General features: G+C 47.7%; 1 protein-coding gene across 1 annotated transcript in view; it reads right to left on the bottom strand.

Moving 5' to 3' along the window:
• Window positions 1-16,685, bottom strand: part of psmg2 (proteasome (prosome, macropain) assembly chaperone 2) — a 43,611-nt gene that overhangs the window by 13,953 nt on the left and 12,973 nt on the right. Inside the window, exons 3-5 of the mRNA XM_072468420.1 lie at window positions 12,493-12,551; window positions 6,322-6,440; window positions 5,369-5,542 (exon numbers count right to left, since the gene is read on the bottom strand). Coding sequence (XP_072324521.1) covers window positions 5,369-5,542; window positions 6,322-6,440; window positions 12,493-12,551 — 352 coding nt within the window. The remainder of the gene's footprint in view (window positions 1-5,368; window positions 5,543-6,321; window positions 6,441-12,492; window positions 12,552-16,685) is intronic.

The following is a 16,685-nucleotide window of genomic DNA, read 5'->3' as shown; positions in this document are numbered from 1 at the left end:
TAACCCCCAGCCTGGTTTGACCCGGACCTTCACCACCTTCGAAATCACTCCCGTCACTCCCCTCCAATACCCCTCTAGTGCCGGGCACAACCAAAACATATGTGTGTGGTTTGCCGGGCTTCCGCCGCACCTCCCACACTTGTCCTCCACTCCGAAGAACCTGCTCAACCTTGCTCCCGTTATGTGTGCTCTATGTAGCACCTTAAATTGAATCAGGCTAAGCCTGGCACACGAGGAAGAGGAATTTACCCTGCTTAGGGCATCAGCCCACAGACCCTCCTCTGTCTCCTCCCCGAGCTCTTCTTCCCACTTTCTTTTCAGTTCGCCCACCAGCTCCTCCCCCTCTTCTCTCATCTCTCGGTATATTTCTGACACCTTGCCCTCCCCGACCCACACCCCCGAGAGCATTCTATCCTGGATCCCCTGCGTCGGGAGCAATGGAAATTCCCTCACCTGTTGTCTTGTGAATGCCCTCACCTGCATATACCTAAAGAAATTTCCCCGGGGCAGCTCATACTTTTCCTCCAACGCTCCCAAACTCGCAAACGTCCCGTCTATAAATAAATCTCCCAGCCTCTCCCAGCTGGTGCTCGCTCTGGAATCCTCCATCCATTCTTCCTGGGGCAAACCTATGGTTGTTCCTAATTGGGGACCCCACCAGGGCTCCCAGCACACCTCTCTGTCGCCTCCATTGCCCCCAAATATTTAATGTTGCCGCCACCGCTGGGTTTGTGGTAAAAATTTTTGGTGAGAACGGTAGTGGCGCCGTCACCAGCGCCTCTAGACTCGTCCCTTTACAGGACTTTCTCTCTAATCTTTTCCACGCCGCTCCCTCTCCCTCTATCATCCATTTACGGATCATCACCACATTGGTGGCCCAGTAGTAGTCGCCCAAGTTCGGCAGTGCCAGTCCCCCTCTGTCTCTACTACGTTGTAAGAACCCCCTCCTTACCCTCGGAACTTTCCCTGCCCACACGAAGCTCGTGATGCTCCTGTCTATTTTTTTAAAGAAGGCCTTAGTGATCAGTATAGGGAGACATTGGAATACAAATAGGAACCTCGGGAGGACCATCATCTTAATTGCCTGCACTCTACCCGCCAGTGACAGTGGCTGCATGTCCCACCTCTTGAAGTCCTCTTCCATTTGTTCCACCAGTCGTGTCAGATTAAGTCTGTGCAAGGTTCCCCAGCTCCTGGCTATCTGAATCCCCAGGTAGCGAAAGTTTCTTTCCACTTTCCTTAAAGGCAGGCCATCTATCCCTCTACTCTGGTCCCCAGGGTGTATCACAAAAAGTTCACTCTTTCCCATGTTAAGCCTATATCCCGAGAAATCTCCGAACTCCCTCAATATCTTCATGACCTCTGTCATCCCCCCCACTGGGTCCGTCACATACAACAGTAGGTCATCCGCGTAGAGTGACACTCGGTGTTCTTCTCCCCCTCTAATCACCCCTCTCCATTTTCTGGAGTCTCTCAGCGCCATGGCCAGTGGTTCAATTGCCAACGCGAACAGTAATGGAGATAGCGGGCATCCCTGTCTTGTTCCCCTGTTTAGTCGGAAATACTCCGATCTTTGCCGACCCGTGACCACACTTGCCGTTGGGGCCCCATAGAGGAGTTTGACCCAGCTAACAAACCCGTCCCCGAACCCGAACCTCCTCAGCACCTCCCATAGATACTCCCACTCCACCCTATCAAATGCCTTCTCTGCATCCATTGCCGCCACTATCTCTGCCTCCCCCTCTGCTGGGGGCATCATTATCACCCCTAATAGCCATCGCACGTTGACATTTAGTTGTCTCCCCTTTACGAATCCTGTCTGGTCTTCGTGCACCACCCCTGGGACACAGTCCTCTATCCTCGATGCCAGCACCTTTGCTAGCAATTTGGCGTCCACATTTAGTAGTGAAATAGGCCTACAGGACCCGCACTGCAGCGGATCTTTATCCCGCTTCAAAATTAGCGATATCGTCGCCTCCGACATTGTCGGGGGTAGAGTCCCCCCTTCCCTGGCCTCGTTAAACGTCCTCGCCAACAGCGGGGCCAGCAAGTCCACATCTTTTCTATAAAATTCCACCGGGAACCCATCTGGTCCCGGGGCCTTCCCTGCCTGCATGTTCCCCAGCCCCTTGGTAACCTCGTCCACCCCAATTGGTGCCCCCAGGCCTTACACCTCCTGCTCCTCCACCCTCGGGAACCTTAATTGGTCCAAAAACTGCCGCATCTCCTCTTTTCCCTCCTGGGGTTGGGACCTATAAAGTCTTTCGTAAAAGGTCTTAAACACCTCGTTTATCTTCCCTGCTCTTCGCACCGTAGCTCCCTTTTCGTCTCTACTTCCCCCTATCTCCCTCGCCGCTGTCCTCTTTCGCAGCTGATGGGCCAACAGGCGACTAGCCTTTTCCCCATATTCATATCTCATCCCCTGTGCCTTCCTCCACAGCACCTCCGCCCTCCTGGTGGTCAGAAGGTCGAACTCCGTCTGGAGTCGTCGTCTCTCCCTGTACAGTCCCTCCTCCGGGGTCTCCGCATATTCTTTGTCCACCCTTAAAATCTCCCCCAGTAATCTTTCCCTTTCCTTGGCCTCTGTTTTCCCTTTGTGGGCCCTGATGGAGATCATCTCTCCTCTGACCACCGCCTTTAGTGCTTCCCATACCACTCCCACTCGGACCTCCCCACCGTCATTGGCCTCCAGGTATCTCTCGATGCATCCCCGCACCCTTCCACAGACTCCCTCATCCGCCAACAATCCCACATCTAATCGCCAGAGTGCACGCTGCTCCCTCTCCTCTCCTAGTTCCAGGTCCACCCAATGTGGGGCATGATACGAGATAGCTATGGCTGAATACTCAGTTTCTTCCACCCTCGAGATCAACGACCTTCACAAAACAAAAAAATCTATCCGGGAGTACACCTTGTGAACATGGGAGAAGAAGGAGAACTCCTTGGCCTTCGGTCTAACAAATCGCCATGGATCCACTCCCCCCATTTGGTCCATAAACCCCTTAAGCACCTTGGCCGCTGCCGGCCTTCTTCCGGTCTTAGATCTGGATCTATCTAACCCTGGGTCCAGCACAGTGGTGAAGTCTCCCCCCATTATCAAGTTTCCTACCTCCAGGTCCGGTATACGTCCCAGCATCCGCTTAATGAATCCCGCATCATCCCAATTCGGGGCATATACGTTAACCAACAAGACCTCCATTCCCTCCAGCCTGCCACTCACCATCACATACCTGCCTCCACTATCTGCTACAATGCTCCTAGCTTCGAATGATACCCGTTTCCCCACCAGTATGGCCACCCCTCTATTCTTTGCATCCAGCCCTGAATGGAACACCTGTCCCACCCATCCTTTCCTTAACCTAACTTGGTCCGCCACCTTCAGGCGCGTCTGCCCTCAGTCCTTTCAAGTGCGCGAACACTCGGGCCCTTTCAATCGGTCCATTTAGGCCTCTCACGTTCCACGTGATCAGCCGCACTGGGGGGCTACCTGCCCCCTTCCCACGTCGACTAGCCATCCCCCTCTCTAGGCCAGTCCCACGTCCCGATTCCGCGCACCCACTCGTTCCCCAGGTGGTGCATTCCAGCCCCGACCACCCTTTCTTTAGCCAGTTCCCCTTTAATTTCTGCAGCAGCAACCCAGTTATCCTCCCCCCCCCCCCCCCGCCCCCCGCCAGATCCCCATCTAGCGTGATTGCTCCCCCATGTTACTTCCGAAAGTCAGCTGACTTCAACTGACCCTGGCTTCTCCCGCTCACTCCTTGACCCCCCCGTGTGGGGAACTCCCATCTACCTTGCGCCTATCTTCCCGCCATCACCTTTCTGGCGCGGGAACAAGGACAGTAGGCTCCATATTCTCTGTAGCTGTCCCGCCCCTTATGGCGCAGCTCCCTCTCCATTCTCCGCCTATGTCTCTTCTTTCCCCCCACCAGCGCCCACATTTCTTAGTGTCCCCCCCCTTCCCAATTTACATCTCTATATACATCGACAGTAACATTTCTCTCTAATATCAGTCCCTCAGTTCCGATCCAGTTTCTCGTCTTTAATAAAGGTCCATGCTTCTTCCGCCGTTTCGAAGTAGTGATGTCTCTCCTGGTACGTGAACCATAGTCGCACCGGCTGCAGCATCCCGAACTTCACCTTCTTGTGTAGCACCTCCTTGGCTCGATTAAAACTCGCCCTCCTTCTCGCCACCTCCGCACTCCAATCCTGGTACACCCGTACCACCGCGTTCTCCCATCTACTACTCCGTACCTTTTTGGCCCATCTCAGAACCACTTCTCTTTCATTAAAGCGGTGAAATCGCACGATTGTCGCCCTAGGTGGTTCTCCCGCCTTTGGTCTCCTCGCAGGGACCCGATGCGCCCCCTCCACTTCTAAGGGGCCCGAAGGGGCCTCAGCTCCCATCAGCGAGCTTAGCATCATGCTCACGTAAGCCCCGCAGTCCGCTCCTTCCACTCCCTCGGGGAGACCCAGGATCCGAAGGTTCTTCCTTCGTGCTCTGTTTTCTAGGGCCTCAATCCTTTCAATGCACTTTTTGTGGAGCGCCTCGTGCGTCTGTGTTTTGACCGCCAGGCCCAGGATCTCGTCTTCATTATCCGTCACCTTCTGCTCCACCACGCGGAGCTCTGTCTCCTGGGTCCTTTGTGCCTCCTTAAGCCCCTCAATTGCCTGTAGCATCGGGGTCAGCACCTCCTTCTTAAGTAGCTCCACACACCGTCTTAAGAATTCGTCTTGATCGGGCCCCCATGTCGCCTGGGCTTTCTCCGCCGCCAGCTTGCTTCTTTTTTCCTCCTGTCCCTATCGTCGAGGATTCCTCGCGATGTAGCCGCCACCGCCGATATTTTTCTCTTTCGTTGGGGGGGGGGGGGGGGGGGGGGGGGGGACTCCCTGTTAACTCACCCCACACCGGGTTTCGTCCTGGAAAAATTCCCCATTGGGGCTCTTAAAAGAGCCCGAAGGTCCGTTTGAGCTGGAGCCGCCGAAACGTGCGGCTTAGCTGGGCATCGCCGCAACCGGAAGTCATCCCTGAGAATAACTTGACCAGCTAGAATTCCCGAGACTCCATCACCCTAGAATGCCTGGTATGGTACAGAGCATTCTAGGTTTACAAAGATTCAGTTACAAAATTGTAAATAAGGAGCAGGTTGTACCAACCTAATTTGCTTCAGCCTTGGACATGCTGTGATGAAAACCAAAATGATCAGCTAGTGTGTTTGGAATTGAATTTCAGTTATATTCCGTTCCTCTCGGGACTTGGAGACCTCACGTGCCCTGTGTCACACTGGTCCCTTCAGTTACACAGCAAAGCTTTGTTCTCAGTTCGAGAGCATCACCAGGCGCAGTACCTCAGACATATCAACATCCCTACCTGTCACTATAGAATGATTTTGTAATGCCGCCTCCTGGGATGGAGATCTCCTGTTCCACCTCGTTAATCCCAGGGAACGCTGCTACCCGCTCAAGTTCTTTCCATTTGAGGGTGTGGAACTTGTCTCCCACAATGGTCTGCAGAGCAGGCGTTGCCAAATATCGCAGAGGAGTGCTGTGAAAAAGGAATGCAGCTTTTAAAGAGTCTGACTGCATTGGTTTATTTTCTTTAAATGCAATCGAACAAGCAATTAAGTTGTGGCAATTCTCATGTTTTATACAAATTGTAGAGCAAGCAGTTAAATGGAACGTGTGTGCCGCCCCCCCCCCCCCCCCCCCCCGCCCTGTACCAGTGCTGAATTGTCCACTGTCAAAGGGAGACAGGTTGATTCTCTCTTGTTGGAGATGGTCAATGCCTGGCACGAATATTTGCCACTTGTCATCCCAAGCCCGAATGTTGTCCAGGTCTTGCTATATATGGGCACAGACCATTTCAGTATCCAAGGAGTTGGTAATTATGCTGAACATTGTGCATCATCAGCAAACATCCTGACTGCTGATCTTATGATGGAGGGAATGTCATAGATGAAGCATATGAAGATAGTTGAGCGTAGGACAAGGTCAGGCTTAATATGGTAAGCAAAATGCATCTTTAGACAAAGAGCCTTGTAACAGGTGTAATTAAACAAATAGTGCAATAACACTAAAAATGGCACACATTTGTTCTTATAGACTTGTTCCTACCTTTAAACACAAAGCAATCCACTCACACGTTATACAGACACCAAGGTCAGTAGTCTGTCCAAATGCAAACTCGACGGGTTGTTTTTGTTGGCAATCTCGCAAATTAGACCCAACCTCCAGGGATCAGTGATGCACTAGTCTCCCTTAGAACTTTCAAAACCCAATTATTCCATCTCTAAAAGCCAATCGCAATGTTGATGCTGAACCTACCCAATGAGCTGCTGGTCAACACGTTGGTAGGCATAACTGCTGGACAGGGTTACAACTTTGCTGAATTCACTTTCTTTAATCCAGGAAAGGAGTTGCTGTCGAAACAAGCGGTGTTTACCCTGTAACGGGCAGATTAAATTCTGGTTAGTCTGTAGAATTTACAACTTAAAAAATATTAAGTACAACAGGTCAATGCTAGTGCTTTATGTTCCATACAAGTTTCTTCTCACCCCACCAGACATTCTTCTATTCCATTTTCCCCTCAAGCATTTATCTCGTACCGCTCTTGTATCTCTGAAACGCATCTAAACTATTTGACTCAACCGCTCCTGGCAGCAGTAAGTTTCACATTCTGATCACTCTGCTGTGGTACCAGGGACAGGCTGACAGAGGGGAAAATTACATATGGGCCGAAACAGGAACTACCAAATAAGGTCCTGGCCAGAATTGATATTGGCTGCCTGCCAGACCACTCAGGAAGGCGGAGAAACATTTTAATCGCTGAACGGAACTTCTATGATCACCCAAGTACAATATTTATCATGTTAACACAAAAAGGACAAAAAGACCATGCTATGAATATGTAAATAATTTTGAGACAGTAAAATCAACTTTACAACAGGAATAACAATAAACAAAGAGGTCATCATGCTCTAACTGGCTAATAGCTGGTCAGCCAAGAGTTTTTCAGATGACAATAGATCTTGATTAAATCACCCTGGTTAAACAGGAGTATCCTGCTTACTTCTATTAATGATTTTAAGTCTTGATGAGACAATAGAACTCAGGCCAGGTGTGTGTACCATGTCTCAGCACTAGCAGAACCTGGCTGAAAGGGACATTGGAATACATCATCAGCGACAACCTGGGAGCCCCCAGGAGCAGGCACCGCTGATGAGGAGCCCTGAGCTCAGAAAAGAAGATATCCACACCAAGTCATCGCAACTTGGCCAACCCCCTTCATTAGTGTGGGTAACACCAACCCCTTCATTAGTCTGGGTAATACCAAGAGCCCCCCCCCCCCCACAAAAGGCACAACGCCCTGGAGCTCAAAAGCAACAGCCCAATATGGCACAAGACAGATTTAGATGAAAAAAAGCCCATCTGATCACATACTTCCAAAATAGAAACTCTACAAAATGAAACACTTTGCTGTTTCGTAAATGAGGCCAATGTCCTGCCTTCGAAAGGACTGGGCTGCCTGTAATTAAAATGATTATGTTCCGAACAAAGAACAAAGAAATGTACAGCACAGGAACAGACCCTTCGGCCCTCCAAGCCCGTGCCGACCATGCTGCCCGACTAAACTACAATCTTCTACACTCCCTGGGTCCGTATCCCTCTATTCCCATCCTATTCATGTATTTGTCAAGATGCCCCTTAAATGTCACTATCGTCCCTGCTTCCACCACCTCCTCCGGTAGCGAGTTCCAGGCACCCACTACCCTCTGCGCAAAAACTTGCCTCGTACATCTACTCTAAACCTTGCCCCTCTCACCTTAAACCTATGCTCCCTAGCAATTGACCCCTTTACCCTGGGGAAAAGCCTCTGACTATCCACTCTGTCTATGCCCCTCAGAATTTTGTAGACCTCTATCAGGTCGCCCCTCAACCTCCGTCGTTCCAGTGAGAACAAACCGAGTTTATTCAACCGCTCCTCATAGCTAATGCCCTCCATACCAGGCAACATTCTGGTAAATCTCTTCTGCACCCTCTCTAAAGCCTCCACATCCTTCTGGTAGTGTGGCGACCAGAATTGAACACTATACTCCAAGTGTGGCCTAACTAAGGTTCTATACAGCTGCAACATGACTTGCCAATTCTTATACTCAATGCCCCGGCCAATGAAGGCAAGCATGCCGTATGCCTTCTTGACTACCTTCTCCACCTGTGTTGCCCCTTTCAGTGACCTGTGGACTTGTACACCTAGATCTCTCTGACTGTCAATACTCTTGAGGGTTCTACCATTCACTGTATATTCCCTACTTGCATTAGACCTTCCAAAATGCATTACCTCACATTTGTCCGGATTAAACTCCATCTGCCATCTCTCCGCCCAAGTCTCCAAACAATCTAAATCCTGCTGTATCCTCTGTCAGTCCTCATCGCTATCCGCAATTCCACCAACCTTTGTGTCGTCTGCAAACTTACTAATCAGACCAGTTACATTTTCCTCCAAATCGTTTATATATACTACTAACAGCAAAGGTCCCAGCACTGATCCCTGCGGAACACCACTGGTCACAGCCCTCCAATTAGAAAAGCATCCTTCCATTGCTACTCTCTGCCTTCTATGACCTAGCCAGTTCTGTATCCACCTTGCCAGCTCACCCCTGATCCCGTGTGACTTCACCTTTTGTACTAGTCTACCATGTGGGACCTTGTCAAAGGCCTTACTGAAGTCCATATAGACAACATCCACTGCCCTACCTGCATCAATCATCTTTGTGACCTCCTCGAAAAACTCTTATCAAGTTAGTGAAACACGACCTTCACAAAACCATGCTGCCTCTCACTAATACGTCCATTTGCTTCCAAATGGGAGTAGATCCTGTCTCGAAGAATTCTCTCCAGTAATTTCCCTACCACTGAAGTAAGGCTCACCGGCCTGTAGTTCCCTGGATTATCCTTGCTACCCTTCTTAAACAGAGGAACAACATTGGCTATTCTCCAGTCCTCCGGGACATCACCTGAAGACAGTGAGGATCCAAAGATTTCTGTCAAGGCCTCAGCAATTTCCTCTCTAGCCTCCTTCAGTATTCTGGGGTAGATCCCATCAGGCCCTGGGGACTTATCTACCTTAATATTTTTTAAGACGCCCAACACCTCGTCTTTTTGGATCTCAATGTGACCCAGGCTATCTACACACCCTTCTCCAGGCTCAACATCTACCAATTCCTTCTCTTTGGTGAATACTGATGCAAAGTATTCATTTAGTACCTCGTCCATTTCCTCTGGCTCCACACATAGATTCCCTTGCCTATCCTTCAGTGGGCCAACCCTTTCCCTGGCTACCCTCTTGCTTTTTATGTACATGTGAAAAGCCTTGGGATTTTCCTTAACCCTATTTGCCAATGACTTTTCGTGACCCCTTCTAGCCCTCCTGACTCCTTGCTTAAGTTCCTTCCTACTTTCCTTATATTCCACGCAGGCTTCGTCTGTTCCCAGCCTTTTAGCCCTGACAAATGCCTCCTTTTTCTTTTTGACGAGGCCTACAATATCTCTCGTTATCCAAGGTTCCCGAAAAGTGCCGTATTTATCCTTCTTTCTCACAGGAACATGCCGGTCCTGAATTCCTTTCAACTGACACTTGAAAGCCTCCCACATGTCAGATGTTGATTTGCCCTCAAACATCCGCCCCCAATCTAGGTTCTTCAGTTCCCGCCTAATATTGTAATAATTAGCCTTCCCCCAATTTAGCACATTCATCCTAGGACCACTCTTATCCTTGTCCACCAGCACTTTAAAACTTACTGAATTGTGGTCACTGTTCCCGAAATGCTCCCCTACTGAAACTTCTACCACCTGGCCGGGCACATTCCCCAATACCAGGACCAGTACAGCCCCTTCCCTAGTTGGACTGTCTACATATTGTTTTATGAAGCCCTCCTGGATGCTCCTTACAAACTCTGCCCCGTCTAAGCCTCTGGCACTAAGTGAGTCCCAGTCAATATTGGGGAAGTTGAAGTCTCCCATCATCACAATCCTGTTGTTTTTACTCTTTTCCAAAATCTGTCTACCTATCTGCTCCTCTATCTCCCGCTGGCTGTTGGGAGGCCTGTAGTAAACCCCCAACATTGTGACTGTACTATCTTATTCCTGATCTCTACCCATATAGCCTCACTGCCCTATGAGGTGTCCTCCCGTAGTACAGCTGTGATATTCTCCCTAACCAGTAGCGCAACTCCGCCACCCCTTTTACATCCCCCTCTATCCCGCCTGAAACATCTAAATCCTGCAACGTTTAGCTGCCAATCCTGCCCTTCCCTCAACCAGGTCTCTGTAATGGCAACAACATCATAGTTCCAAGTACTAATCCAAGCTCTAAGTTCATCTGCCTTACCCGTAATACTTCTTGCATTAAAACATATGCACTTCAGGCCACCAGACCCGCTGTGTTCAGCAACTTCTCCCTGTCTGCTCTGCCTCAGAGCCACACTGTCCCTATTCCCTAGTTCTCCCTCAATGCTCTCACCTTCTGACCTATTGCTCCCGTGCAAACAAGAACGGTTTAATGTATTGCCTTTTCATCTCAGAACAGGAGATGCTACTAAGACCACCAGGTCGTGGTCTTACGGAAGCAACCTGAATTCAATGAATACAACTTCATCATAACATTGCTGTCAAACACTTCATACATTTGGTGTAGTAATTAGTAGATCACAATAATCCATTTGAAGAACAGAACCCATTGGAAAAATTAAGCAGGTCTGACAGCATATGTGCCAGTCCAAAGATGTGCAGGTTAGGTGGATTGGCCATGCTAAATTGCCCCTTAGTGCCCAAAAGGTTAGGTGAGGTTACTGGGATAGGGTGGAGGCATGGGCTGAAGTCGGGTGCTCTTTCCAAGGGCCAGAGCAGACTCGATGGGCTGAATGGTCTCCTTCTGCACTGTAAATTCTATGATCTATGATCTAAGAAACAAAGTCAACATATCAAATCCAATAGGACTCTTCTACAAAAATGAGTCAGCGCTGGGCTCGAAACATTAGCTGTTTCTCTCTCCAGAGATGCTGCCGGACCGGAGTTTTTCCATCACTTCCTATTTTTATTTCAGATCTCCAGCATCCACAGTATTATCACAATAATCCGTTGTTATTTAAACCAAGCCTTTCACAGTTTTGTTTAAGAGACAAAAAGACAAATAACAAAGTTCAGAATGATTATGAATGGAACAGGGTAGCACAGTATAGACAATAACCCGGTGGCACAGTGGTTAGCACTGCTGCCTCACAGAGCCAAGGACCTGGGTTACTGTTGTATGGCGTTTGGACATTCTCCCCATGTCTGCATGGGTTTCCTCCCACAGTCCAAAGATATGCAGGGAAAGGGTGGGAGCCTGGGTATGGTGTTCTTTCAAAGGTTCGGTGCAGACCCAATAGGTCAAATGGCCTCCTTCTGCACGGTAGGGATTCTATGATTCTATGAACCCGCTCGCAGATTGCTCATGACATTATTCACTTGCAGTATGAATTGTGGCATGCCTTTGCTGTGCTTAACCTGCCCTGTACCTTTACAACTACTGGAGAAATGGTATAAATAAACAGAACAAGGAATAACTTCTTTCCTTTCTTCTTCATATTTCAAATCCTCTGAAATGATGTGACACTGCAGTCACAATCTTATGTGGCATAAAAGGACAAGTGTGTTTGGTAAGCAACGTTTGAAAGGTCATGACAGATGGGCGTGACAAAGATGTTTTCTCTTGCGAGTGAGTTCAGAACTAGGGGGCATTGTTTGAAAATTAGGGGTTGCCTTTTTAGGACGGAGTTTAGGAGAATTTATTTTTCTCAGAGGTTTGTACAACTTTGGAACTCTGCCAGAAGGAGGGGCAATTAATATTTTTAATGCAGAAGTAGATTGATTCTCAAATTTATGATGGGAATGTGCAAATTCAAATGCAAACAGATCAGTCATGATCTTATTGAATGATGGAGAAGGGCACCACGGTGGCGAAGTGGCACTGCTGCCTCATAGCGCCAAGGACCCAGGTTCAATCCCGACCCTGGGTCACTGTCTGTGTGCAGTTTGCACATTCTCCCCGTGACTGTGCGGGTTTCAGCCCCACAACTCAAAAGATGTGCAGGGTAGGTGGGTTGGCCATGCTAAATTGCCCCTTAATAATTGGAAATACTAAAAAAAAATGCAGACGGTGAGGGGGCAAATAGCCTATTTCTGCTCCTATTATGTATATTTCCGTCCATGCTGTTTCATCAGCCATGATCAGTCACAACAATGTTAACCAGGACATATCTACTCGCTGAATATCTCGATGCAATGCATACTAAAACAAAGTTTCTGTAAATTAATTTTTAATTCATCAACTCATCACAAACATTTCATGTCACAGATTTTATTATCATATACAGGGGTAAAAGAACTTAAAATCCAACTGTTTTAAAACATAATTAAACAAAGTCAGAAATCGCCCAATTTTGCTACACTGCATACCTGAATAATTGGGGACCGAATCTGTAGGACCGCCAACTTCCGATCTGTTGATGCATAAACTGAAACACAGAAAATAATCACATATGGAACACACAGGGCCACTGAGTTATCACTTTGAAGTTTTGTTGTTTAGGAACCAGTTTTTTAAAAAGAATTTGGCTATGGGTCGTGCCAGCATTTATTGCCCATCCCTAATTGCCCTTGAGGGGGCAGTTAAGAGTCAACCACATTGTTGTGGGTCTGGAGTCACATGTAGGCCAGACTGCATCGGCAGATTTCCTTCCCCAAGGACACTTATGAACCAGATGGGTTTTTACGACAATCAACATTGGGTTCATGATCATCATTGGGCTTTTAATTCCAGATTTTTATTGAATTCAAATTTCACCATCTGCAATGGCAGAATTTGAATCTGGTTCCCAAGAACATTACTAGTCCAGTGACAATATCACTACACCACCGCCTCCCCATGGTGTTAATACAGCATATCCTCAAGAAAAAAAAACCTCCAGTCTTACTAGGTAAATGAATATCAAGGGATATTCTTTCACAAATAGAACAAGAAACTACATTGTCCATGGATGCAGGTCACAGATGACCATAGGCTGCTTTGCTCTGAGGGGCGGGGGAGAAGAGCTGACTGGTGATGGTTTAATCGGAGGATCACCACACCTCAGGCTAGGGGGAAGGTTGAGAAGATGAGGCCTTCATGAATAACCTCAGCCGGCACAGGAATTGAGCCTGCACTGTTGGCCTTGCTCTGCATCACAAACCAGCTGTCTAGCCAAGTCAGCTAAACTGGCCCCAATGTAATTATTACTATTATAATGGCTGCCTTTGGAAAACATACTACAGTATGTTAGTGAGGTCTGTGTTACAGAGAAAGAAAGATGTATGTATATTTTTTATAAGGACTGAGTTGAGGAACTTCTTCACCCAAAAGGTTGTGAATCTGTGGAATTCCCTGCCCAGTGAAGCAGTTGAGGCTACCTCGTTGAATGTTTTTAAGGCAAAGATAGATATTTTGAACAGTAAAGGAATTAAGGGTTATGGTGAGCGGGCAGGTAAGTGGAACTGAGTCACAAAAAGATCAGCCATGATCTTATTGAATGGCGGAGCAGGCTAGAGGGGCCAGATGCCTAATCCTGCTCCTAGTTCTTATGTTCTTGTGTGTGTTTATACAGAACCACAAGAACAGACGGATGTCCACAGAAACAGAAGAAGGCAATTCAGCTTCACAGACCTGTCCAGTCATCCAATTAATATTGGCTGATCTGCATCTTAACTCCTTCCATCCACCTTCATTCTTTAATCATTCTATACCCTTTAATCCGACCAAGGCAGCTGATGGAATTTAAATTTGATTCTTAAATCTGGAATATGAAGCTCGTCTCAGTAATGGTGACCACAAAACTACCATCGATTGCCTTAAAAACTCAACTGGTTCACTAATATCCTTTAGGGAAGGAAATCTGTCATCCATACCTGGTCTGGCCTACCTGTGGCTCCAGACGCACAGCATTGTAGAGGACTCTTACTGCCACCTGAAATGGCCTAGCAAGCCATATAATTCAGGATGTGCAACAAATGCTGGCCTTACCAGTGATGCTCACAATCCATGAGCCTACAAAATCAATCTTGGTTTTGCTATGTTTAACAGGTCTAGATACAGCTGCTTTTATTTTTGAAGGCCCTGAGGGATGAGATTTCCTCTTTCCCAGAGCTGACTTGCTCGAATTTTAAGGTTATGTCTCCCTGTTCTGGATTGCCCCACAAAATAATTTTCTTTCTATCTACCCTACCAATTCCTTCAATCACCTTGAACGCCTCAATTATATGACCCCATATTTTTTAGCATATCTTTGCACCCAATGTATATCTTTGCACCTTTGGGGAATAGTAGGGGAAGCGGTGGAAGCATTCCCGAGCTGATTGTTAGCCCGTTGAACCATGTTGAATGCTCCTTCTGTGGCCAACAAGTCTGCCATAGTACCTGAACCTGGAGCTTCAGGGCCAGAGGTAGGGACGCTACACTGCGACACAAGGTCTTCTTTATATGACTCATTAATCTTCTATAATCAAAGGCAGCCTAGTCCATGCAACCTGTTCCCACAAATTAACTCTTTTAGATTCACCAAAATGATACTGGGACAAAATTGGTATAGTCCTAAACTTGTGGAACAGACCAATAAGCTACATCAGTTCAAGTCTCAATCCTCAATGTCTTATCCATAGCAGGAAATGGATTTACTGGACATAAATTACATCAAACTTCAATATGTTTAATTAGTTATTCTGGGACTTGGCTGATCATGGCAGATGAGAAACATTGGTGTTGTGTTGGGAACTGCTGTTTCGATAAATTTGTATATTTCTGTTTGCCTAGCTGATCTAATGCCCTTATTTATTTGGAGAGTAGCTGAGGAGGGGGTAAGGGTTCAGGGGCCGGTCCTTTGGTGGGGGGGTTGTTTTTTTTTTCAGGTGGCAGTGTTGATTGGTGGGGTGGGGGGGGGGGGGGGGGGCAGGAGGTGTGAATAATAGGGGGATAGGTAGAGTGGGGAATGAGGTGGTTTCGGGAGGAAGTGGTAGTAGGGAGATTTCTGGGAAGGGGAATGGGTTAGTTTACTGACGGTAATTTGGGAAGGGGGGGATGATGTGCGCTTGTGTGGCTGGACTACCCACTAGGTGAGATAAGGTGCCATATTGTACGGGCTGATGTGGTGCTGTTGTAGGAGACCCACTTCCGAGTTCCAGGTACAGCTCCCCCTACTTTTCGCAGTAACTTCATTGCAGTGTTAATGTAAGCCTACTTGTAACAATAAATATTATTGTTATTATTATAATAAAGGGTGGGTAAGTATTCCATTGCGTGTGTGGTAGTTCTGATAACATAGGGAGGGTGGTGGAAGATCAGGGGGGAGGTATGTGATGGTGATGGGAATCTTTTTTTTTAGAATGAAGAGGGCTCTGCTGCCAGGATTAAGGAAAGCGGAGTACTCTTCGATTGCAATTTCCAACCGTGCTCCAGTGAGTTGGTTTCAACCCCAGGGAAGGTGAATAGTGTGTCTGATGCGTTTTACAAAAAGCTGTACAACTCGGAAACTCCAGAGGATGATTCGGATATAGTTGATTTTTCGGAGAGGTTGGAGTGTCCAAGGATGGAACAGGAGGAGCAGGAAAGGTGGGGGGGGGGGGGGGGGATGTGTTGCCAGTAGAGTTTTATAAAAGGTTCGCCGGCAAAACATTTGAGGAGTCGTGGTTTGGGGAGTGCTCCCAGAAATGATGAGTCAGGTCTCCATTTCATTCCTTTGAAGAAGAATAGGGACACGGTGGAATGTGGGTCATACCAATCAATTCTGTTATTGAATGTGGATGCAAAGATTTTAGCGAAGGTGTTAGTGCTCAAATTAGAGGGGTGTCTCCCGCAGGTCATTAGGGAAGATCAGACAGGATTTGTGAAGGGTCTTTGTGAAGGGCGATTGTCTTCCAATACGCAGTGTCTGTTGAACGTGGTGTTGTCTCAGACAGAGGGGGATCCGGAGGAAGTGAATGTGGCGCTCAATTCAGAGAAGGTCTTTGATAGGGTGGCGGAGTGGAGATATCTGTTTGCGGTGATAGGGTGGAGGAGTGGAGATATCTGTTTCGGTGCTGAAGTGATTCAGGATAGGGCCGAAGTTTGTTCCGTGGGTTAATTTGTTGCATCAATAGCCAAAGGGTAGTGTCAGGACAAATAACATAAGCTTGGGTTACATCCTACTGCATATGGGAACGAGGCAGGGGTGCACTATTTCCCCTCTCCTATTCGCGTTAGCGATTGAGCCTTTGGCCATCGCCTTGAAGAGCTGGAACAAATGGAGGGGGAAGCATAGGATGCCTCTGTATGCCGACAACCTGTCCCGACAACAGGGGACATAATGGGGATAATAAAGTTGTTCGGAGCTTTTTCTGGGTATAAATCGGAATTGGGACAAAAGTGAATGTTTTCCGGGCAGCCCATCGGGGAGGGGAACTAATTTGGGGAGTTACCGTTCCTGCTGACGAACTTGCATTTCAGCTAAATTTTACAAGCTTAATGAGCAGATCTATCGAGATGAGATAGTCTCCCATTGTCATGGGGTGTGGTGTGAAGCCTTGGAGGATGAATGCTACAATAATAATAATAATCTTTATTGTCGCAAGTAGGCTTACATTGC

The sequence above is a fragment of the Scyliorhinus torazame genome, chromosome 11 (assembly GCF_047496885.1).
Source record: "Scyliorhinus torazame isolate Kashiwa2021f chromosome 11, sScyTor2.1, whole genome shotgun sequence".
NCBI classification, from domain to species: domain Eukaryota; kingdom Metazoa; phylum Chordata; class Chondrichthyes; order Carcharhiniformes; family Scyliorhinidae; genus Scyliorhinus; species Scyliorhinus torazame.
This window is presented reverse-complemented; position numbering and strand designations above follow the sequence as displayed.